Source organism: Sander lucioperca, chromosome 8 (assembly GCF_008315115.2).
Source record: "Sander lucioperca isolate FBNREF2018 chromosome 8, SLUC_FBN_1.2, whole genome shotgun sequence".
Lineage (NCBI taxonomy): Eukaryota > Metazoa > Chordata > Actinopteri > Perciformes > Percidae > Sander > Sander lucioperca.
Window position 1 is genome coordinate 8998141 of NC_050180.1, and position 25654 is coordinate 9023794.

Here is a 25654-nt window from a genome sequence, read left to right on the forward strand (position 1 = left end):
GGTCAGATGTGGGCAATTGTGGATAAAAGAATTATATTCAAAATAACTAAGTGTAAAAGTAAATATAAAACAAGACTGTGCTTTTGCTCGCATACTCCTTCCTCCTCCTTTACTTCCTCCAATACACACTGCTGTGTAGTCTCATCAGCACGCAATGCAAATGTGGCTGTCAGTTTTGATTTTTTAGATGAGACCGCCTTGGTCATAAATCTGTAACTATTCCTGAAATCAGGTGCAATCAGCAGGGAGAGTCCCACAAAGGATTTGTAAAATGAGTGTATGAGTGTGCGTGTTTGTGTATGTGTGTCTTGAGAAGTAATTCTGGAGGTAAATGGATACGCAGTCCTAAAGGGCACTGTGCTTCAGAAAAAAAAACAAAAAAAAACCTGGTCACTGCATTCTGTTATTAAAAGTGAAAGCTCATATTTCTGTGCTGCCTGAGATTCATGCTCCTTATTAAAATCATTCTAATTTTTTTTTAAATACACCAGGGTCAATGAGAAAATCAGTATAGTTCCGGAAAATTGGAAAGACATTGTAATGGAAAATGTACTACAGATTCTGTGAAATATTCTGCAACCCCCCCCCCCCCCCCCTGTTTGTCTTGTTTGACTATATTGTCTTGTTTGTATTCTGGAAAAAATAAAAAATAAAAAAATATTTAAAAAAACAAATGGAAACGCGTGATGTTTAGGCAATGTGAGTGTACCTCCAAGGTCAATCCAGATAAAGTTCAGCCAAACAAGTGACAAATAAGAGAGATCTAAATCCGGACTTTAAAAAAAAAAATCTATCAAGTTGACTAATCGTTAATAAAGGAAAAGAAATTACAGTATGCATTGCCTAAAGGAATACTTATTAGGCTTAAACAGCAGTAACCTTATCTTCAATATGGTCCATTGCCTGATTCCCCCGAGGTGTTATTTTAAGATTTGTAATACGGCCATCAAAAATATTCACAGGTATATAAGCTGCTTTGTTGAAATGAAAATGATTTCAGAAGCATTGAGTTGAGCTATGCATATACTTTTTGGAACAAAGGTATGTATTCTACTACTGATATTAGTTAGGAATGTCTGCAATGTCTGAAGTAAATTTCTCCACTATTAGTCGTAGCAAAATGGTATCTATGCACTTTGAATATTCAGGAATGACAAGTTACCACTGATGACAAAGATGGACATTTTCTGAACTCGCTCCAGTATTTTTCATTAAAGATCAGCCAATTTTGGCCATTAAAGCCTGCAAAACTAATTTGGACATTTGCATGCATGGAATGTTATACAACAGGATCCTTAATAGATTTTGGTATTGACCATTTTTTTAATGCACACAACTGAAGCAGTAGATTTAAAAGTGAGTCACAAGAATCACCGGTGAGCGCTGACGACTATCTCCCATCACACATGCATAAATGATACTGCGTCATCAAGTTGTGAGACAGCTTGGTTCCAGGTAAATCTGAGTGGACGCCAAGGGAGGCAGGGAAAGGAGAAAGATGAGAAAGAAGATGAAAAACCTCAAATTCAATCTGGCACGGTGAGAGGGACTGAGGGGAAATAAGGTGGTTTTGATTTGTCTCTCATCCCTCGCTTGCGCTGTGACGGAGCGATAGAGTATCGCCACCACCAGCAGCGGGCAACTGGCGGGAGGAGGTGGGGCGGGGTGGGGGGTGGGGGGTGGGGGGGGATGGAAAGGTAAAGGTGAGGGAAGAATAGAGGATGAGAGAGATAGAAAATGCAATCTTATTCCAAGTGAAAGAGAATCATTATCTCCTCTAAAACAGAAGGCGATGGAAAGGTCTGCCCTTGGCAGGCCGTGGGGTTCAAACTGTCTAAAACAAACTGCCTATGAAGGCTAGTGTAGGACGTAAGATTCTCAAATCTCAAAATCATTTCAGACCAACTGCAGACCTTATAGAAAAAAAATGAATGGATGAAGGGCTAATCCCTTAATAATTAAAAAAAAATATATAAATAAACGTAAAATCTATATTGCTCCCTCTGCAACTGGATTGTTAAGAGTTCTAAGCAAAAACCTGAAAGGTAACCTGTCATGCGAACGTCACTAGCAAAAAAATATATTGAGTTGAAAGGTCCACTGGTGCAAAGACTGACCATTAGAACTGTAGCTATTGCTGAGTTCCCACAGAACGCATTCTCTCAGTGCGTTTACATTAATTACATGTTATATGCCTCGCTCACTGTCATGATGTAGTTATTTGGGATGCTCACTGTGCTTTACTCATAAGGTAATGCCTGCTTTTTCTAGTCTCTGAAGCACATGTACCTGACCTTTCACTGCAAACGGTAAGAGACAGCTCTTAAAAAGCTTAGGACATGGATCTGCCTTGACAAGGAGGGTAGCTTTCACAGAGTGCATACCTCAACTCTGAATAATACTGAGTTCCTCTTTTTAGTCTCTTGTATTGCTTCAGATTCTAGGTTTCTTTCTACATTCAGCCTTTTTATTTGGTGGCCAGTCAGCCTTAATTTGTGAAGCCGGTTTCATCCACTCCAGACTGGTGCATCAACTCCTGATACTGTCACTGGTAGTTTAGTGTTCTGGCTTTCATAAGACATTGAGTGCTGTGCTTGATTTCCAACAGGCAGTGTAATGTTTTCAGCATGGCTAAAAACTCCAGGGTCTCGTTTTTAGCTAAAGTGGTTGAAACAGATCTGCCCCCACTGCTGAAAAAAATCCTAAAGGAAACACTGATTGACTGTTGTTATGTCAACTTCCTGTATACATGCGAACAATAGCTTAGGCAACTTTGTAGTGCAAACATTTTAAAAAAGACAATGTATTTCAGATATAGCAGGCAATACTACCAAAAGGGACAAAGTCAACACAATTGTAATTTGTATCAGTGATAACATGGCAATTTTCCCTCTGATTTTATGATGGCGTCTAATTGGTCCTTTGACAAGATGATAGCCTGTGATTGGCCTGACTGTAACCTCAAGTTTCTAGTGTCATCTGACGTAAAAGGTTTGCTCTTTGGTGTGATTATACAGACACTGGGGAAGGCACTTGGGCTTTGAAAACACTATCTTTACTTTCACTTTGGCCTTTCACTCAAGCTATGCAGGGTCCAGTGCCTTTGAAAACAAACCTGTTTTAACGTGTTACGGCCACAACCAAAGAATTTGGCTCAACCTTGTGACAAGCAACATATTAGAAAAAACACCATGGCAGTTTGGTTTTTAATTTAAATTGTTTATTGCCAAACAAAACAACATATGTTGACCTAAACTAAGAGAGTCTGGAGGACTGGAAGACGCCTGGGCCAACCCAGAAAGGTCCGTAGGACTAGGGCTGCACGTCATGAGGAAAATATGCGATATGCGATAACGAAATATTATTGAATATAAAAGGCACCATCAAAAAAGACTGACAGTTACATTATAAAGTGCAGTTTTTTTTACTGATACTTTCTTTCAACTAACACAAAAAATATCCGAATGTCTTTTGCGATATGTCGCAGCCTTTCGCGATATGTATATTGCGGCAGTTGGTATTGCGATGACTATAAAAAAAAACAATATACTGTGCAGCCCTATGCAGACCCATTGTATAAACTATCTAAGAAATAAAGCTGTGAAAACTCGACTACCAGACCTCCATCCTCAGAAGAAATACACACAACAGAAGGAGAAACAAAAAAATACACTAAAGGGTAAGAAGGCTGCTTTAGTCTGAGAGTGATCCTTAAGTACAGGGGCACCCACTAATGAGCAGGTCAGGAGCACCTGAGAGAAAAGCGCCGATGGGGAAGAAGGGGAAGAAAACAAAAAGGGGGGGGGGCTCATTATACTCAACTCTAATGAAAATAAACCACTTGCATTTAACCTTTTGGATGGAATTACTTGTGTGCAATTCATTCAGCACTTCCTGCCTCCCATCATTTTTCAGTCTACAGGGAGTGTCAGTGACGTTTGGGCCAAGCGAGAGAATCTACCACTGTCACCCAGACTACATTAACAGCATATTATAAAAGACAACAGCCTCCTCCTTTAAACTTCCAGAAGCCTGACATGCTGCTGTGTTGACAGGACCGAGACAGGCTCTAAAAACAGCTCCCGCTTAGCTCCTGTCAAAAACAGGCATAGAGAATAAAACAAAGCATGCATCGTTGAACAAATACAGCCATGTACATACTTATCTCTGTGATCTTAATGTTCCTCTCCATGCTGCTGAAGGAAACCAAAAGCCCAACTCCCTCATTCCCGGGTATTGTACTGTTGCCTAGACACCTTAATGATTTTCTGATATTTTTTACACACACTGAATCTGATTTTGATTCGGATTGAGAAAAAAAAACAACCTTTTTCATAATTCACTCATTTAGCTTTGTCAACTAACTCAGCAAAGTCAAACAAACTGAAAATCACAGGAACAGGTTGGCACATTCAGCATGGCTAACCTTTGCTGTAATACCAAATTTTAATAATACATCATTTTCAAAATAAGGTAGTTGGGGACAGAAGCCTCGTGAATGAATAACCAAATGAAGATTTCATATAAAGAAAGCATGTTAGATGTAATAAAGTAAAAACAAAAAAACAAATAATAATAATAATAATAATCAAAGCTAAATCTGATTTGGCATTTACCTTTCAAACCTTACTCTGAATCGACACTACTATGAAAGGAAATTACTTTTCAAAAAAAATCGACAGACTTGAGTATCGCAATATTTTATTTTGCAATAGTGTATCGATTTTCAAAAATACAATATCGATTTTATATATATATATATATATATATATATATATATATATATATATATATATATTATATATATTTTTTTTTTTTAAGTTTATGTGCAAAAATATTCATGTAAGACAGTGGTTGACGTTTATGTTGTGTTTAAACCCCCTACCGCTAGATGGCTATGCTGAGACACACCACTAGTGTCCTTGCCTAACAGTGCCTAGCAGGGCCTGACTTTTTGCTAGAAGCTAACAATGTAGCTATGGCTGAACTTTGGCCTACTTTAGCATATAAAAATTTGCTCACTAAGAACCTGTGAACCACAATCCCAGACTGAATTAGTTTTTCTAAAATTATACTTTAAAAAAATCCCAATATATCGCCTTATGCACAGTATCGAAATATATTGCAATATATTGAGTCGTGACCCATGTATTGTGATACATATCGTATTGCCAGATTCTTGCCAATACACAGCCCTAATATAGACAGGTCATAAATGGGTTATAACAAACTAATAATTTAATGACTAATTAATTAAAGTTTTCGAAATGTGTATCAAAGCCTATTTGAACTAAAATTTACCTTTTATTTTTTGGAGTGTACCGTTTTATGTTAGAACCCTTAGAATAAAAACTAAGCTTATGCAAAAGCTGTATTGATATTATTAAAAAGTGAAAATGCTCCACTTAAAGACGCAAAGTGCCAGTCATTATCACATCCACAGCATCAAGTCCTTGGTCATTTGCTGCAGATGACTTGCTCGGGCAACAGTCTGCTTAACTGACCGCTTGGTCTGCTGGCTGGCTCTCTGGGGTGGTACTGAGGTTTGCAGTAGAACGCCGGGACTCACTGGGTAATGGACCAGTACTGAGGCTCAGCTGGGGGTTAAGATGGAAAAAATGGGCAGTGCCCTCACACACAGACTATCCCTTGAGCCCCTACGGCACAGCTAATTCAGTGGTGCACTGCTCGGATTTAGCCTTGGAGTGTGTGATTTATCTTACAGAAACTGTCCTACAATGAAAATACAAAACCCCAACACAACTTGTATGTCACTTACAATTAATTGGAAGAAGGGCTGCAACTAACGATGATTTGGATTGCCAGCTAATCTTTTGATTATTTTCTATATTAATCTTATATTTAGGCTATGTTTAGACGGACACGATCTGAAGACAAAACGCAAAAGTGGCGTTGCGTTCTCACTTTTTATTTCGCGTTTAGACGAGCGTTTTGGGGGGGGGAAATCTGCGTGCATATGGTGACGCAAAAGTGTGTGAAATGTGATGTAATATGCACACCAGGAGGGTAGGTGGTAGTGTGAAGCACTGCCACACAACACCACCGCGCCTGCGTAGAACCTTCCTTCTACTTCTCTCCCTAGTAGCGCGACGCGAACAACAAAACAATTTTGTCTGGACAGACGAGGAGGTGGAGTTATTGCTCCAAACAATGCACACACACATGTGGCACGCACGCACGCACACGCACACACACACACACACACACACACACACATGGCGCACACACACACACACACACACACACACACGCGGCACACACACACACACACACACACACACTCGCACAGTGCGTTTTTACCCTTTAGACGGTAACGCGACGGTGGAGTGTTTTTAAGATTTCCACTCTGGAGGGTGGTTTCACTTTTTTGCGTTTTTAAGCCCCAAAAATGCTGTCACCGTCTAAACGAAAGGCACATCTGATAAAATATTTTTACGTTTTCACCCACAAGCATATTCGTGTAAACAGGGCCTTATACTTTTCCGCCCATAAAACAATTAAAAAATAGTGAAAAATGCCATCATAATTTCTCAGAGCCCAAGGTGATGGCTTCAAGCTGTTTTGTCTGACTAACAATCTAAAACTCAAAGTTCTGTAACTTACTATCATATATGACACAGAAAGAGAAGCTGGAATCAGTTTTGCTCTAAAAAAAATAATGAGGATTACTCTATGATCAAAATACTATGATTTAAACTCTGATTGAGAATCACAGAATGGATGTTTAACATAAAGGCTGTAAAGTTTAATAGCGAATTGCACTTTTATTATCTCACTGTGGATGAGAAGCTCGGCTGAATGCCTACAATTCAGATGTAATGCACCTATATTTAAAGAAAAAATGAAAATTTGTCAAAACTGAGAAAAAAGAATTACACGGATGTAGAGGTGTGGAAAGAGGAGAGAATCAGTCTTTTACTGTGTTCCAGACTTTAATATCTGACAGTGGGTCGTTTATCATCATGGACCGCTGATGGTGAGAGAAGGGAAAAGGTGGAGAAAGCAGAGGCAGAGAGTATCAATATGAATTTTTTATTTGATGGGTTTTATGGGGAGATTGCATTTCAGAAGGCTGGCAGAGTCAAGGTTCATGGAAGAGTGAGAGCAGAGAGAGAGCGAGAGGCCAAGTCTTAAAGGATAGGCGAGAAATAATGGTGTCCCTGCACATGAGGAACACACACTTACAACATACTATACCCTACTCCCTGCTATGTGTGCATAAAAAGCTCTAAATCAAATATAATTTAGCTTGAAGCTGAAAACCCCCTGATGCATTTTCTTTAAACACACCCCCACACACACACACACACACACACACACACACACACACACAAACACACACAAACACACACACCTTTTTACTATCATACTTATATACGTATCTATCTCTAACACACACACATAGTACATACAGTACAGTAGTCTTTGTTACTTGTCTTTTTCTCTTTCCCCGCAAACACACACACACACACACACACACACACACACACACACACACACACACACACACACACACACACACACACACACACACACACACACACACACACACACAAAATTCTACAGCTGGCTTCAGGTGTGGTCATAAATCATCAGTGAGTGATTCCCCCAGCGCCAGCAGAGCCAGAGCCAAGGGGTTGGAGGGGGGTGGAGGGTGGAGAGCAGGGCTGGTGGGCCAGAGAGGAGGCTGCAGCTAAATGGCTGCCCTCACTTCCTGTGTCCATCAAGGCCAGAACGAGTGACTGCTCAGCCTCTGGGCGCGACACATCGCAGACGGCCGACCTCAGTGGCACAAACACACATAACGGTGTGAATAAACCCTTTATGATGGACACACACAGACAGACAGACAGACAGACAGACAGACAGAGACACACACACACACACACACACACACACACACACACACGAGAAGATACAGAGGTAGCCAGAAAAAAAAAAAATTAGATACTTGCTATGACATCTCCTGACTTAAAGGAACACGCCGACTTATTGGGAATTTAGCTTATTTACCATAACCCCCAGAGTTAGACAAGTCCATACATACCCTTAAGGGCTGTCTGACGGCTCCAGCGGCAGCAGGCCAGCACAGAACATGCAGGTGAATGGTTCCAGCAATCCTACTGCTCCCAATAAGTGACAAAATAACGCCAACATGTTCCTATTTACATGTTGTGATTTGTAGAGTCACAGCCTGTACAAAAAACAATGTAACATGAGACAGCCATCTTCTAACCGTAAACAAACCGGGAACTATATTCTCAGGCGGAAGAATATAGTACTTCAGCGGAATGATTTGCTTTGCAGCAAACCTGTCTGAGAATATAGAATATAGTAGTATACGGTGAATAAGCTAAAGTTGGCGTGTTCCTTTAACTTCCCACATACAATGTATACATTTTTGAAGAGAGCCATTTAACTGCTTCCCAACCCAACAATCCCATGCACATAGAGTCTGTCAGCTATTCTTTTCATCATCCACTCTATTTAAAAAGAGAAACGCAGTACGACAGACTGTGTTTGAGGTGGAAAATGAGGTAAGGACCGACAACTTCCACCTCCAAGGAAACCAGATCAAACATCTGCCTGTAATGGCTTTATATGGTCTGGTTTAAGCTGTGCAGTTGCAACTGGTGTGGAGTTTGACACATAGTAAAGTGAATGTCAGAAAGATTAGATAACTGTGTTGTCTGGCATAAGACTATCGCTGGAACATATTTGAAAGTTAGCTGAGTACATATCATATTTTCTCTAAACCTATTATGGTATTTAAATCCAAGTAGAAAAAAACTTTTTCTTTTACTTTTTTTGACTCAGGCCTGAACCCTGACATTCCCATCCCTGGTTCTGATATAAGGGTCATATTTTTGCATTAGAGGTAGCAACGGGTATCTAAACAAACTGGTTTATTTATCAGAGGACATACTTTGTATTCTTGGTTGTGTGAAGATATTGATTTACTGAGCTGAGTTCACTGTTTGATTTATTTGTGTATTGACTGAAGAGTTCCTGTGTTACATATGCATTGTTCATCTGGCCCAAGGCTTTTTTTTTTTTAACCTTTATTTAAGTAAATAAGTAAGTACATCGATTGAGAACAACTTCTCATTGCAACAACGACCTGTCACATTCACACACTTCCGCATTCGTACCTGGAAGCTGCCCAGTAAACCACACTGAGCACCGAGCAGCTCAGACTTCTGAATCTGTTGCCGTGCCATATATATATATATATATATATATATATATATATATATATATATATATATAGGCAGGATTAAAGCAGCTCTCCACCAATTTACACATAGTAAGTATGTTTGTAGATCTTGGGAAGTACTACTACTTACTTACTACTACTGTACTATGTAAAGAAAAAGTTGTATAAATATGATATTGGACCTGTATTCTGTCACTTGAGATAATACAAAAATCTGGAGTGTGAAGTCAGAAAGAAGTGAATGATATGATGAATGACAATGTCTGCAGGATCTCGCACTCAGAAATAACAAATGGCGGAAATTGTTGATTAACCAATCACAGTTGAGTATTCAACAAAATTGGGCGATGAACAAAACACCGACAAACAAACAAAGCCGGTACGAAGTGTCTTTCATTAATTAGTCAATGACTACTTCCCATTGCCAGAGGAAAAACAACTCGTTTGCCAGGAGGAATAGTCGGAGTAAAGAGAGGAGAAACAGATCGAACAAGACTGAGGGTCCAAAATGAGGAATCGAAGATGAGGGGGAGAAGGAGATGAAAGGAACACAGAGGGGGTGAGGAAAGGGAAAGGAACTGGACAGAGACAAATGGCCATTGGAAATGGCCGGTGCAGGAGAGCCCGCCTATGAGACAGCCCTCTCAGCAGCCCTAACACAGACTGATAGGCCCACCGGGCTGTGCTACCACTCCAATCCATTCCGGTCCTGTCTGATTCTTCCTTTATTTAAAAAAAAAAAAAAATAATATATATATATATATATATATATATATATATATATATATATATATATCACATTTCAAGCCATATCAGGCCTACCTAACTAACAAGAATGTAGTATTAAGCCATGTGTTGTCACTGTTAGCAGGAAGGCTGCAGCCCTATTTGTTATTAATGTGAATAGTTCCATTACCGGGGGATAGGAACTTTTTTTCGCCGTGTGATCTCGTCTGATGAGTCTGTATAGTGATACAGAGCCATGAGGACTTCTTGCTTTCACTGACAAACAACAAATCAGCAAACAGGCTTTCAGTTTTCCTTTCTGTTGCATGCCGTTCTGTGGTTTCAACAGAAAGACAAGCACAGGAAAAAAAAAAAAACATTGCTACATCCTCCTCTATTTACTCCTTTGGCTTATCTTTCCACTCTAATGACTCCACTCACTATTTTGATTCATTCTGATACATTTCAGGTCATACTTTTATCCAACCCAGAAACTGTTTGTATTGGCTAGAAGAGATTGGATCTGTATAAAAGGGCTAAAACAATTACATTTGGACTTTTTTCCCCCTCTACTTCTTAAAAGCATGCATTTGATAATCCTGTGTGTGCCAACATGGTCCAGACAATTTCAGATGTTAACCAGCTATATGATCCACAGTCATGCACATTAAAAGACAAAGAATGAATAGATGGGTGAATGCTGCCGATGCAGCTATGAGACATACAAGTTGAGAAGGAAGGAGTGGAATAGGAAATAAAGACAGAGAGAGGGATACAAGGAGGAATACGGGGATCATTCTTAACTGTCCATGTATGCGGTTAGGTAAGTGAGTGCTACTTTCGTCATCCCACAATCCCATTACTTTCCCCAATAAAGCTTTGGCAGTCCAGTGATTACCTCGAGAAGGCGACAGAGAGGAAGAATCTTAATAGAAATGGGATCAGGGGTTTTCTGTGAAGTCAGAACCTTCCTCGTCTCACTCTCCCTCTCTGGTGCTTCCTCAGGTGATGTCTCCAGGCATTGACCAGGTAATGCACCGTAATAGAGTACACGTGTGGGTGCCGCTGGCCTAATAGAGAGGGGTCGTGGCAGCGAGGGGAGTGCCTGTCGTGCTGCCTGATTGAAAATGATGGGCCAAGGTAAGGGTGCCATGGAGTAGGGCCACCCAACATGGCCCTGCCTGTCACACACACACACCCACCCACTTCAGTCCATTATTCAATTTGGCCCTTCTAATGACCAGTGAATTACGCTGCCAGAAGCGATTTTCCGTCTGAGCCCTACTGCTGGACGTACATGCTTCTCCCCACTCTGCATATTAAGGAGCAGCCATTTTGACACTGACATCCAATCAGTAACTTTAGCTGGAGGAGGAAGGCATCTGAGACAATGAACACTAGCAAGATTTAGAGGTATGGTGTATCATCTGAGATTGAAGCTAGAACAAACACTCTACATGAATCCCCCTTGCTTTTTAGATAAGAATCAAACATCCATGTAATAGACGTGTGAAGCTGTGTGGTACAACTGACAGGACACAAATATGCCTAATAGAGGTCGACCGATTAATCGGCCGGCCGATTAATCGGCCGATTTTTGGCAATTTTTTACATAATCGGCATCGGCCAATATCAAGCTGATTAATAAGCAGGCGCATCTGCGGGCAGCCTAGTGTTAAAAACATGAATAGGCGACATTTTTTACAGCGCGCCCAGACCAGCTGCCTCCAGCCCCTCCCCTCGTGAATTCTTGCGCAGTGTGTCTCGCGCAGCCACTTCAGGTTCAGACGCTACCGTTAGCAGTAGCATCTTGCTGGTGCTCTTGCCTTGGGATTAACTGTACTAATAAAACCGTACAAAACGGCCACACCGCTGTGGAAGCTCCCCGAATATCATTTATCAGAGTCTGGTTGTTACCCCTGTCCGTGGCAGTCTCATCCACTCCTATAACGGAGTTAACTGGAGCTAACCGCTAACGGAGCTAATCGTTGCTAACAGAGCCTTCAGTTCTCCGTTCCTGTAGGCTATCCATTAACTGCATCTATGGACTCGAGCACGAATAAAACCCTTAATTTTATTAAATTGGCTGGATGAGTTTTAAATTACAACTAAGAGTTGTTTGAATGACAGAAATCTGCTCAGATAAGATCCTAATGAGGTCAACAGGACATGTAGCTAGGCTAACAGTAGGGTCCCCAAAACACAGATAAAACACTTACAAATGAACAATGATCTAACAAACAAGGTGAACAAGAATTGACTTTAGAGAGCCCTAGTCTTATGTGATTCAACAGGAGTTAGGAGGAAATAGTGTTGAGATTAATAATATGACACTTTGTGTGAAGCAGATTTGTATTCTCAGAAGTTTAATAAATGCTGATAAGTGCACTAAACTTTATTTTTTCATTGAAAGGTTTATTTGACAATGTTTATTTTCTTCTTACCGGTTTCGTTTATTTTATATATTTTTCATACATTATAAAATATAGGCTACAGTATGTTTTTACATTATACATTTTTAAATGAAGTATAGGCTACAAGTGTAGATTGGTGAAGTGTTCAATAAATGTTTTTGTTGAGAAATTCTGTGTATATTAGTGTTACATTTTATCTTTCAAATAGAGGTTTAAAAACAAGCACATATCGGCCAAAATAAATCGGCAGCATTAATCGGCAATCGGCTGACCCTGATTTCTAAAGATCGGCATCGGCCAGAGAAAAACCATATCGGTCGACCTCTAATGCCTAACATTATGGCTTTCATCATAAACCTGCATTGCCCTTACAATAAATGGCACATAAAACACTGGCCCTTGGCTAAAACTAATGGCCACCACTGTTTCAGGTCATTGATGAAGCAAATCTAGACACCTGCTTGGTATTTATGTTTGCTATAGACAGTGAAAAACATGAGCTTAGTGTCTCAGATGGAGCAAACAAGTCCTTAATCAATTGCTTCTACAAGGCTAAAGTACAGTGTCTTGTTAATGACTTAATAACCATATAGCAACAAACAACTCCACACCAATTTGCATACAAGTAGGGAATAAAATGAACTTGTTATCAGTTGTGAGGCCGGCAACACAAAGCCTGAGTCGCTGACTGGAGCCACGTTATGTCATGTAGAGACAAAGGACGCACGTGGAAGTTAGGACCGAGTCTGGTCAGCGATACATTGGCAATCAGAGTCCTGCTAATGCCAAGAGACATAAAGAAAGACTGGCACCTACACCAATCTGTTCTGAACTCCTAAGCACAAAAAAAAAAATGATACTTTTTCTGGCTCAACTTTCTTGCATACTGTGCTCAATCTTGCATCATATCTCACAGCAACAAAGCTACACTGCATCTGTACAACATAACAGTCTGAGTCATGATGAAGCCAATATGGACAGAGAAACATGTCAGGATGGCTGTTGAATCTAAAGAAAGGCTAAATAAAGAAGCCTAAAACGTCTATGCTCAGTACACAAGTGTTTTTGCTTCTTCCTCCTTCCTGTAGATTCCCTGCTTAACTGCTGACGCCTGCCTCACTTTTGCATTTAGCCCGAGAACAATACTGTAGTAAGATTAGAATTATTCGATTGTCAGGTCAGTGCAAATTGTGCCATGAGAATGAAACAACAAAAAACATCAAAATTCCTATCATATGGCCTTATTGTAAACCAAGGATTGTACTGAGGGGCTGGTCAATGCAGTTCCACATCACCCCACCAAGAAAGTGAAAAACTGTCCCCTCATTCTTTATAGATTCCCTAGGTCCAGTTATCAAGTTTAATAATAATAAAACTCCTCTACTTTTGCTTTCTTCCATCTTTTCAAGGTTGTTGGGTGGCTGCCTCTCGTCTTTTCACTAGGAGCTGTAAAATCTATTTGACAGCTCTGATTTATGACACAGCATAGGCACTGAGCGCCTGTGGGGAAAAGAGAGTATGTTTGAGTGTGTTTGGAAGTGTGTGCATGTGTGTGGGTGTGTGAGCATGCCCGGCTCAGAGGACCACCACTGCTGCGCTCAATGTTCAAGCGCCCCACAGCGCACACAGGTAGGGAACTTCTGAACACTTGCATGTGCACACAAATACTTAAAACACGTGTGATCGCATGCAGTGATGGAAGAAGTATTCAGATCCTGTACTTAAATAAAAGTACCAATACCACACTGTAAAAAAGTCCTGCATTGAAAATGTTACTTAAGTAAAAGCATGTATCGTCAGTTAAATGTAAAAGTACTCAATGCAGAAAAATCCTCACATTTTAGAAACTGGAAACGTTCAAAACAGTTCTGTCCATCAAATGTCTGTCCATCGATGTTTAATTTATAATTACACGTCGTATTTCATAAACTACATGTGTTTTGTGTGGAAAAATCTTAATGTGTAAAGTAACTTGTAACTAAAGCTGTCTGATGAATTTAGTGGAGTAAAAAGTGCAATATTTCTCTCTGAAATGTAGTGGAGTAGAAGTAGAAAGTGGCATGAAAAGAAAAGACTCAAGTAAAGTACAAGTACCTCAACATTTGTACTTAAGTAACATAATGAGTAAATGTACTTATTTACATTCCACCACTGATCTCATGCACACACATCAACTGAACTAGCATTCATAGGCAGAGCGCAGTACATATTAAACAATCTAAGAAAAGCTACTGTATGTTCACTTGGAAGCCAAAACAGCCTAAAAATATACATTTTTATATTAAGTTTTCTGATTCAGGTAACTCTGACAATGTCCTAAAAATTATGCATTTCTTCCTAGTTTGTGGATATATATATATATATTTTTTTTTTTTTTTTTTTTTTTTTTTTTTACAAAGGGCTAAACAGTGTTGTTGTGTTGTTTGAGAATATCCACAAGAGCCTTGGGAACTCTTGGGTGTGCATGCATGGGGCCTTTTTTCAATGCAGCGGCTTGGTTTTGGAATTTGAAAGTGGTTTAAATCCCCCCCCCCCCCCCACACACACACACACACACACCCACCCACACACACACAATCCTCTCCTCTGTCCTCCTGTCCTCCTCGCCTGGATGCCCAGGGTGCTTACAGCTGACACCGTTTGTCACATTCAAGGCCGGGTTAGACGCACCGGGATCCCGCTCTGCAAGGAGAGGGATGTGTGCGGATGTGTCTGTGTGTAATATATATGGGGGCGGGGGAAGAAAAAAAGAAATGCTGCGCAAGCACATGAACGCATCCATGTAGATTGGTGTGCGCCTGCACCTGTGAAACTGTCATCTAGGAGTTGAATTTCACACTTTGTGCCTTGGACAGCAGGGGGAGGACATGACAGGGTGGGGGTACTTCTGCCTGATGAAAAAGGTTGTGGCAGCTGACAGAAGAGGGAGAGAGAAAGTGTTCATACACCCTAAGAGGACGAATGTCAAGAAGTGGGAGGGGAGAGGATGGGGGAGGACAGATGTGTAGTCCGAGACTGAGCAGAAGAACAGTGAGGGCTACACTATATCACAAAAAAGCAATATGAACTGTAATGGAGCTCTTTCTGTGCTGATATTCTAAAGTTTGAATTTAATCTTGCCTCTGTATTACTGGCAAGGGTTTCATATTTAGTTGGGAAAATCAAATATTCATCACTGTATGTCCTGTTCCATTACCTTGAAGGAAATTCCTCTCCACGTACCACATGGAAGCAGTGGAATAACCAGCGCAAATGGCAAAACATTTCAATATCCATTTGGATCTACAGCGACTATGAATACATATGAAGTTTATCTCCGCGGCGATGAAGGGAGCCGACATTAATCCCTGCATACATCTCCAGGGCCATGGAGTGTGTCTCCGCCAGCTAAACGCACCTCGGCGGTTAGTGCATTCTCGCTCTGTCAGCCTGCTGCAGCCGTTAGCAGCATGCTAATCAAGCCTAATTACATTGAGACAGGCAGACACAACTCATTTCTTATCATGACAGAGTGCCGCTGTGCCTGGAAATGTTGTGACAATAAATAAGGCACTGCTCATAATCAACAGCCTTTTTGTTGCTCGGTAAATGAATGTGAGCATGTTTTTTTTATTTGATTTCCATGGTTACTGTTGTCAAATGTTAATCGGTCTGTCTGAGCTTCTTCAGAGGCTGTAAATCAATTTTTTGTGTCTACGTGCATTAGCTTAGATTATTCTAATCTACAGGGAAGGAAAACGGCAACATCATTTATGAAACCGTATCAAGTATTGTGCTGCAGATTATTCCAAATGCTAATGATGATTTCAAAATCATTTTAAGTCAACCAATGTATGAATAAGTGAATAAGAAAAGTGGGAAAAGAACAGAAGGATTTGGAAGAAAGGGGAAAGGAAAGAAAGATGGTGTGTGAAAGGAAGGATGTAAGGTTATCTGAGAAGAGAAAACGCGAAAGCAGAGTCTTGTTGTAGGCCAAGTCTCTTCCACTCCGATGGATTGTGAGCGTCTGGTGGTGCAGATCCCCCTCTCTGCCCCTCTCTGCAAGTTACAAAAGCTCATTTTGGAGATTTTGCTGGCATGGCAGAAAAGGCCTCTGTTCCCCATTTTCCATATTTCATATACGGCCCATTGGCAAGCATCGTCTACGAGTGTCATGGCTTGGCACATTTATGAGAGATGCATTGAAGAACTTATCACTTGGAAGATATGCTTAAGTTCTGCATTTTGAAAGTCACTGTGCACTCTATGAGAATTCACTCATATAGCAAAGGTAAACTTTGATCCTCTACATGGTTATGCCATCAATAAATACGGGTCCTACAGTATATACAACTGAAAAAGGTTACACTAAAAATAATACAAAAGACTAACTAAAAGATTATTCAAAAAGCAATGTAACAAAATATTAGGACAAGGCAAACAATAAACTAGGGAACAAGGATAAGATAAAATAAATAAAGATACGTTTTTGAATGCAGTATTTGTACCTGTAACAGTTGTTTCAAACTGTAGTATTGTAAGTAAAGTAAAAGGTCTTAATACTTCTTCCACCACTGTGTAATACGACATGCTAGGCAACATCACAGAAAAAGCTCCATCACCATGTGATTTGAACCTCAACTGTATTGACAGTACCATGCATGTCCTGTCAACACTAAATTGGATTCAAAAAGGTAACAGCCAACCTGGTTTAACAAAGCCAACATTTTGGGGTTATGTGGAAAACAAATTGGTAAGAAATGTACGATGTGAAACTGAGCTACACTGTCTGAGTATGGTCTTGCTACTCCACCTATCTATTCTGGGATAGGGGACAAAACGCTCTGGCTTGTTTTATATTTCTTTAAACTTATTACAAGCGTCCGGAGCGGTGCTAAGCCCCGGATGCAGTGACGGCGCCCTTGCAAAGAAGATCCCCGCACTGTACATCTGTTGATCAAGACTAAGGCATAGGGATGTAAATACATAATAACACACTATTTCTGAAGATGCTCTGATTTTGCCTAATTAGACCTCTCAGTACAGTGTCCGTGTGTACAGATATTGCTTGATTGACATCTAACACAGTCTCCAGTTAGCTCTGTGGCAGCTGTTAGGGCAAAATAAAAAAATGACACTTGAATCCATAGATATATTATGCTTGTATCATTCTCATTAGTCCGGTGACATCACATAATTCCCAACATAGCTCCACCCACATTTAACCTGATCTAATTAAACAAAATAATTGAAAACACCTGTGCTAGTGTGCAAATGTTCCTAAACTGGGTAAAGAATGACTGAACCCCTTTTGCATGTAAGTCGTTCCATGTTATCAGCGCAGTAGCCATGTGCTTGAGTCAAGTTATTCAGGTACTTGAGTCAAAATATTCAGGTACTTGAGTCCAGTTATTCAGGTACTTGAGTCCAGTTATTCAGGTACTTGAGTCAAAATATTCAGGTATTTCAGTCAAAATATTCAGGTAATTACTGTAAGTTTGAATGAAAGGTAGGACAATTTGCACAAGCAGCTTAAGGATCATGTTCTCTTTGTGTTCATATGTGCCATTCAACAGTCACAGACACATGCAGACTTTCCAACTGAGCTGAATTACCATAGCATTTAATCAAACGGAGCTCTGTCAGCGGGGCTACACACGTAGTATTTTAGAAGCTCATGCACATTAGGAGTTGTGTTCAGGGCTGCAGTGTGGATTAGTGGTTCATGGCACAGACTCAAACAGCTGACTGTGGTCAACCCCCTGCATCGACATGTTGAAGTGTCCTTGTGGAAGACACTAATCCACACCTAATGGACTACCCAGTCCAGTGGCGCTGCGCTGACTGTGACCTCACTGACAAGGAGATTTTTCTTGAGACATTATTTTACCGAGGATTGTCTTAAGTAAGTGCGTGACTTCGTCCTCACAGCTAGCATTAGCTGCTAACTCCAACGGGCACCAAAGCAAAAGTACTATCAGGAGGTGTTCCAGCCCGGGGCATTAAAGCCGACTCAGAGATCAGGTAGAGCAACGTTGACCCAAAGTCCCGCTTTGTCATCGCTTCTGGCAGTATGGTGAAAAAGTCCCACTCTCACTCCCGTGGTGATAAGGGAGAGTTAAAAAGGCCGGAATCAGACCGGTGTAATGCTGATGGACGTAGTCGGTACCTGAGTGAGCGGGTCTCGAGTGCGAGTCGAGGGGCTAAAAATGCAGCATCAGCAGTGGTGGATTTACGAGGATGAATAGACTCGGCGAGGAGGGTGGCGAGCGGGGTGGGGGAGGGGATGGGTTGGAGGGTGGTGGGTGTCAAAGCAAGTGGCTGAGACATGGCTAATACTGCCAGTGAGCTGTGGCCACCTAAATAAATACCTTTGCTGTTGGGCTAATCCCCCAGAGCCGAGCAGCAAACTCAGACTCAGGAGAGAAAAGCTTAGAGGCTCTGTGGGGCTCCCGTCCCGTTACCCGACATCAATTACACAGAGACATGGACCTGACTCACTCAGAGAGAGAGAGATCACCTTTACTCAATAGATACATAATTCTGAGGCTTAAAAAAAACACAAACAATGTTTAATCAAAACAGATTGAGTAAATCTAGGGCTTCAGACTTTCTTCTTTTTTTTTTTTTTTTTATAGAACTGCAGCTTCCATCGTCCATGGATTATAGAATGGAAATGCATCCAAGAGTCACATCATCGAAAAAAAATAATTTGTAACCTAGTCTTTCCAAAACTGATTGACGTTTTCAATACACATGATAACACTGGAGTCAAATTGTTACTGTTTTCTGATGGTGCGTCCCGTTAGTCTACTGGTTAAGACACAGTGATTGTAATGTCCACGGTGAGACTCCATCCCCATCTCTCTCTCTTTATATAGGTTTACATTTTTTTGTGTACGTTCATATAAGAAAAACAAAATGTGTATTTTTTTAAATTTATAGCTATGTTTCTTCAATTATATATGTGAATTACACATGCATTGGGTCGTCAGCTAGCAGGGGACTAAATATCGTGAATATATGTTTCCTAATTTGTGGAATAATAATATAAATCTAATTATATTAAAAAGAAATATATAAGACTCTCTCTGACAAAACACAAACATTAAAGGATTGCTTATTGAAAAACCACATATAAACCATATACTGACTTCTTTTTTTTTTTTAAATCAGTGATTACCCGGGTCAAGTATAATGTCCTCTGTAACAATTGTCTTCTACACATTATTGACATTATTATTACATGTCATTTAGCTGACGCTTTTATCCAAAGTGACTTACAATTGCTATGTATCAGAGGTTGCACACCTCTGGAGCAACTAGGGGTTAAGTGTCTTGCTCAGGGACACATTGGTTGATGTATCACAGTGGGAATCGAACCCAGAACCCCCACACCAAAGGCATGGGTCATATCCACTGCGCCATCACCACCACCAAAAGGTAACGCCATTTTGACACATTTTCGATGCACATAAAAAACTTCAAATTGCAACTTAAAATAAACTGTCCATTTATAAAGTCCATTTATAAAATATGCTACAGGTTCACTACCCACACAAAAAAAAAAAACATACTGTGAAGAATTAAGAGCTTTTTAACTTTAAAGCATCGTCAGTGTTTCAGAGCAGTCTGCTGCTGTTAACAACTTCAAACTTCACAAACAAGTGAAAAAAAAAAAAAAGATTTATCACAGCCTATGCACAGCTCTCTTCTCTTGCTAGTTACTAAACATTACAAAGTCCACAGAAATCCAGCTCAGCATCCCTCTCTCTGTGTGCGAACAGCTGCCGTGAGGGGTTACCTTTGCGTTCCGAGCGTTTCTTGCGCCTCCTCTTGAACCTGCGTCGGATCAGGCAGTAATAGGAGCCCAGATTCTGCGCGCCGTTGGTAAGAAGGGCCATGGCTTGGTCAGCACTTACACTGTTATTACAAAATCAACTGAACAGCTTTCTGACAGTGACTACACTAACCTGGAGCAAACACAACTTCGGCTGCTGGGATCTCACTGTGAACACCTGGTCTACCCTTCACTCTTGTCCAGTTTGTGCAGTCAAGCTAATGCTATTCAGAACTCCACACACCTGCAGCGTTTCTTTGTTTCTACTTTAGTCCTTCCCTTGTATCCGAAGTCTCTTTCCCTCCCTCCCTCCCTCCCTTTCCATCCTCTGTTGACTCCATGTCTGCCCTATCAGTAGTCAGAGAGGGGAGGCGATGGGGTGGAGTGTGAAAAAGGAGGGGACTAGCAGAGGAGAGAGACTCGTGTTTTCATGCGGTTGTGAATTAACACAGGGAGCAGAATTAAACTCTCCACCTGTCTAATCCCGTCTCAAAGTAACCGACGTCTCCGACAAGCAAACACAACCTCTCGCAACCTCGCCAGCGAAAACACAGGTGTGTGTACACTGAATACAACTCCACTATCCTTGCAAGCACACACACATTTGCATGTGTTCACACATACCATTGAAACCTGCTTGCCCCTTCAAGATTTATATTTCTTGTACTTGTATTCCATCTCTACTCAGGTACCTCACCGCAGTGTAAGGATGAGAGAGACATCTCAGAAAGAAACACTCTGCCTACCTCTAGTGGTAATCTTTTGTAATTACATCCATGATGGAACCACATCTTCCAAGCAGCACATTTAAAGCCACAGGGAACTCACTAATGCTTAAGACAGTGATCATTGTGGCTGATTGATGATTCTTAAAAGATATGGTGGTTCTGTTAAAAAAAAAGTCTATATTAAGCCACTTCCACCAATTGTACAAAAGTCCATATTAAGCCATTTCAACCAATTGTGCTATAAACAAAGCCAGAAAGAAAAAGAAAAGAAAAAAAGTAAAAGAGAGAAAAAAAAGAAGATGTTCCAAGTAAGTAATCAGCTGAGCTGCTGTCTCTGTATCTGGATTAGTGACAGTAACAGTGTGTAACAGATGTGGTGAAACCAAGTTAGTGGTAGATACAGAGGGCAAGTAAAGGTACACCCAACAGATTCACGCTCCATTAGTGGGGATTATTAAGCCATGGTTTCCACAACAGCTGGTCTTTCCCGGCCATACACTGGCTGAATTGTTCCAAAATGTGGCCGGTTGCAGCCATTGTTGAAGTAATGGCATGCAGGTTTTTCCACCAGTGTGACTGGATCTATTAAATTAGCTGGAAACTGTTATTTTTTCCTAATTTATTCATTGCAATATAACCTGAGTGCAACAGTGCTTCCATGTAGGCTGCATCTGGCAAATACAAGGCACTTATTAAGAAATGCAGTGGTTTATGTAGCCAACCGTGACATAGAACATTGATTCCCAACCAGACACAATAAACATATTACTATTATTGTTATAAAATGTGTTCCCTGAAAAATGTAAAGGCTAAAGGGCAACAAAAGTTCCAGACATCAGCATACCCTAACTGTCAAAGCTATCCGTGAACATCAGACAGCTTAGTTATTTTTTCCTACTAACCGATGCGACTTCTAAGCCTCATACAATTTGACCAGCCAACTAGAATTTTAGACTAGACACACACCGGTATTCCTATTAAGTGATTGATTGGTTGACAGTGTTTATTTTGAATATGTGAAGACTTGTCATTACTTATAATTTCTCATGGGGGCGACAGAAACTACGCGCTAAAGCTTTAAAGCTGTGGTTAGAATGCAAAAACAAAAGACGGAATTTAAGGTAGAGTGAGACCTCGTCCTGCAGCTCTCCCTGTTCCCTCTCTGTCACACGGCCATATGCAGGCACAGAACAGCCAACAGGAACACGCTCTCGCTCTCTCTGAAATGACCTGTGATTGGCCAAAGTCTCCCATGACGGGTTAGATTATTGATTGATTGATATCTTTTATTTTGAACATGTAAATAAAATAAAACATCAGAAAAAAATTGTAATTAAAAAAAAAAGTTCAAAAATAAAATAAAGTGCCTTTAACACTCTATAGTCTTTCTGTTAGATACAGCAGTTGGGGATAGAGATGATGGTAAAAGAATGAATTGAAGAGGGGAGAAGAAACAGAGACATAAAAGTTTGAGAAGAGTAAAGGACGTAGAGGGGAGGATATAGAGAAAAAAAAACTTGAGTGAGAAGGTAAGATAAAGAATGAGGAAATGAAGAGTGGGAGATGAAGTTGGATTGAAGTGAGAAAAGGTAAGATGAGGTGAGGTAGAATCTTTCCATATGAAAGCGAAGAGTTTTCTCCAACCACTGGGGAAGCTTAAGGTCAACGAGGCTGTCTTCTCTACTTCCCAACTCCACCACAGCTTCCTTCCTGCTGCTCAATATCAGATGTTCTTAAAAAGCAAATTAAGAGAGCTTTTGGCTAGAGCTTTGCCAATTAAGCACATGAAGTTAAACTGAGCAGAAAGACAGAGAAAGGCAGGAAGAAGAAAGCGAGGCAGCGACTGAGAAACGGTCAGACGGAGAGACAAATTGAAGATAATAAGGCAGATGGTTAGAGTAAAAAAAAAAAAAAAAAAAAAGAAAGCCAGCCAAAAGATTCGGGATAAGAGTTGTGGTGCAGAGAAATTCAGCCTGAGAAAGCAGATGAACTTAAATGTTCTCCAGATGCAAATTCATTCATGCTTCTATGCGCAAGCCAATGATAACTATGGCTGGCCAAGTCTCACCACAACTGCCTTTGGCTGGGTGACTTGTTTTTGTTTTGCTTAGTTTTCTGAAAAGGGGAGACTAGTCAGTCCACTTCCCTTTAGTATTTGAAGTTATGGAGCCAAAGCTGCAGACATGGGAGAAGGGAGTCAGTGCATGGTCACAGGCAGATATTTTACCCACTTCTATCCCTCTCTTGGCATTTTCAACACTGAAAGGACAAGAGGAAAGAGGCTGTGGTTACACAGGCAACACTCAGTGGTTATCCAGCTTGAACGTGTCCTGCGATGCCTGAATACCTGAACCTGAAGGCAGATGAAAAATGTCCCGGAAGAAGTGGAGTTTCATTGCCTTGTGAGGAAGTCTTCACACGTTCCTCGAGCAACACTCACTGAATTTCGTGTGGTGCACAGAGTTTGGCAAAGACTTACAGAGAGGGAAGGAGAGACTGTGTTTGAGAGATTAGAGACATAGAGGAGAGCCTTTTAGAGCTTTGGGAGTTGAGGTTAAGTGTAGAATATGTGTGGGGTGGTCATACTAGGGTCTAATAGTCTTTCAAGACTAGAGTAGAGAGTTGGGGGGGAGGGTCCTCTTATGAAAGAGATCCAAAAGTCAACTGCGGGCGATAAGAGGAGTGCGTGACTGTAAACCTCGACTCCTGGTCTTCAGCCAAAAATTAGGCCAATAGCTCGGTAACAACTAGCCACACACACACACACACACACACACACACACACACACACACACAGCTAGCCAGTGTCCTGAGAGCCATTTAACGCTCCCCGTCTTTGTGACCTAGTTTTTTTCTCACACATGCATACACAGGGACACAATTTTAATTAATCCATCATTTAATTAACTGTGTGTGATCGTTCTGTGATTGATTGTTTGTGTGTGTGTGTGTGTGTGTGTGTGTGTGTAAAAATGCAAGGGATAGAGAAGCTGGATCCCCATGCACTATTCTTCCTCCCTTGTGAAGGTCTGACAGTGTTGTTGTTCTACTGACACTCGTCCAGCAGAGGGCAGCACTGCTACAACATGATTAAACATTATGCAGCATGTACAAAGAGAACTGTGAATGTTTTTCATTTGCTTGCACATTTTAATCTAATTTCCATGCGTACTTCTGTTCTGTTCTGTTCTGCTCACATACATTTATATATATTACACTGCTCTATCCTTGAAGGTAAAATCCGTGATTGGTAGGGAAACGTGTCTATTTAGTAAAGTTTTCAGTGACGGTCATGGCCAACATGGGGATGCATTGTGAAGCACAGTTTTGCACAATCAGTGGAAGTGTACTTAAGACAAATTTGAGTTTAATAGGCCAACAGAAGGTGCTGACTAAGAGAACACATCAGATCAAGCACTCTCATCACATATACACACTAAGGCCTCGATCAGACAGAGTGCTTTTTTGCAATTGTTTTCAATGACAGTGAAGCTTTTTGCTTGCGGTTTTCTGCTTTATGCGCCTCATGTTTTGGCATGAGCGCTCTGAACACCCAATCGGATGATTTGAGAGGTGGTTACCTAGCAACAATAAAAAAATAAATAAAAAAAAAACATTTTCAGCAAAAAAGGCAGGGCAGTGCACCTCACATTTTGCAAGCTGCAAAAATCGCTGTCTGATCGGGGCAGAAGTTGGTTTTAGAACGGCTGCCAGTGCTCTAAAAAAAAAAAAAGATCACTGTCCTGGCAGTTTTGTCTTTTGAAATAAGAAGCCAACAACCCACATACTGAATGTATTGGACAAAAATGGACATTTTTCATTTTTTTGTCCTTTGATTAAAAAGATGTTTTATAACAGGCTATCAGCGAAGATTTTAGTAAAACGTGACACCTACTAGACATTTTAGATTAGATTAGATTCAACTTTATGGTCATTGCACATGTCACAAGTACATAGCAACGGAATGTAGTGTAGTGTCTAACCAGAAGTGCTTAAGCAGTGACTAAATAACATATTAAATAGCATGCGATACAGTATGATTAAAGAACATATTTACTTGGCTATATTTCCTGCATGCTTCTGTGGTTTCCCTGCAATTCTTTCCTGTATTCATATCAACATTCTGTGCACCGTTTTAAGGGAAATATTTTGTGATTCTAAAATTCCTGGGTAGTCCATGTTGGACTGCATACTGTATTTCAGTGCTGTAATCATTTATGTGATGGGTTGAATTCACAATGCAAGGGATTAGAAGTGGCTACACATTTCTAGTCCTATTTGATAGTGCAGGGCTCTAAGGATTTGGTATTGCCAAAACCATTTTGGTTGCAGGAAATTTAAGAAGTGGCACGGTCTCTAGAGGCTGCACTGCTTTGTTAAACATAAAAAATGATACATTTCAAGGTTTACGATCACAGAGAAAACTGTATTCAATCCCTGACAGAGAGGCTCGTAGCTTGGCTGGGCACTCAATCAAACACATTTGGCAGTGTGGGAAGCCAGTGAGGGACACAGCACTGGTGGTACCAATTGGTTGGTTAGGGCTCTGTGAAATGAGGTGGAATCTGCAGGGGGACAGTGTGAACCTCAATATTTGTTATGCCCTCTTGATGATGGTGACAGTGGCAGGTGAAGAAGCAGCTGGTGGCTCCATGTGTATCAGAGGGGCCACATGGCTGTCGACAACCTCACCAACAGTGAATGGCAGTGATTGCTTTGTATGAGGAAT

At 40.7% G+C, this 25654-nt stretch overlaps 1 protein-coding gene across 2 annotated transcripts in view; it reads right to left on the reverse strand.

Moving 5' to 3' along the window:
* The window catches only part of adarb1b (adenosine deaminase RNA specific B1b), a 135952-nt gene that overhangs the window by 26800 nt on the left and 83498 nt on the right, over positions 1-25654 (reverse strand). The window contains exon 1 of one of the 2 annotated variants that reach the window (XM_031291580.2): positions 20162-20433. The exons of the other annotated variant lie outside the window; for it this stretch is intronic. Within the exon in view, the coding sequence (XP_031147440.1) occupies positions 20162-20261 (100 nt within the window). The 5' untranslated portion in view covers positions 20262-20433. Of the gene's footprint in view, positions 1-20161; positions 20434-25654 lie in introns of those variants that run through there. 2 annotated transcript variants of the gene reach the window in all.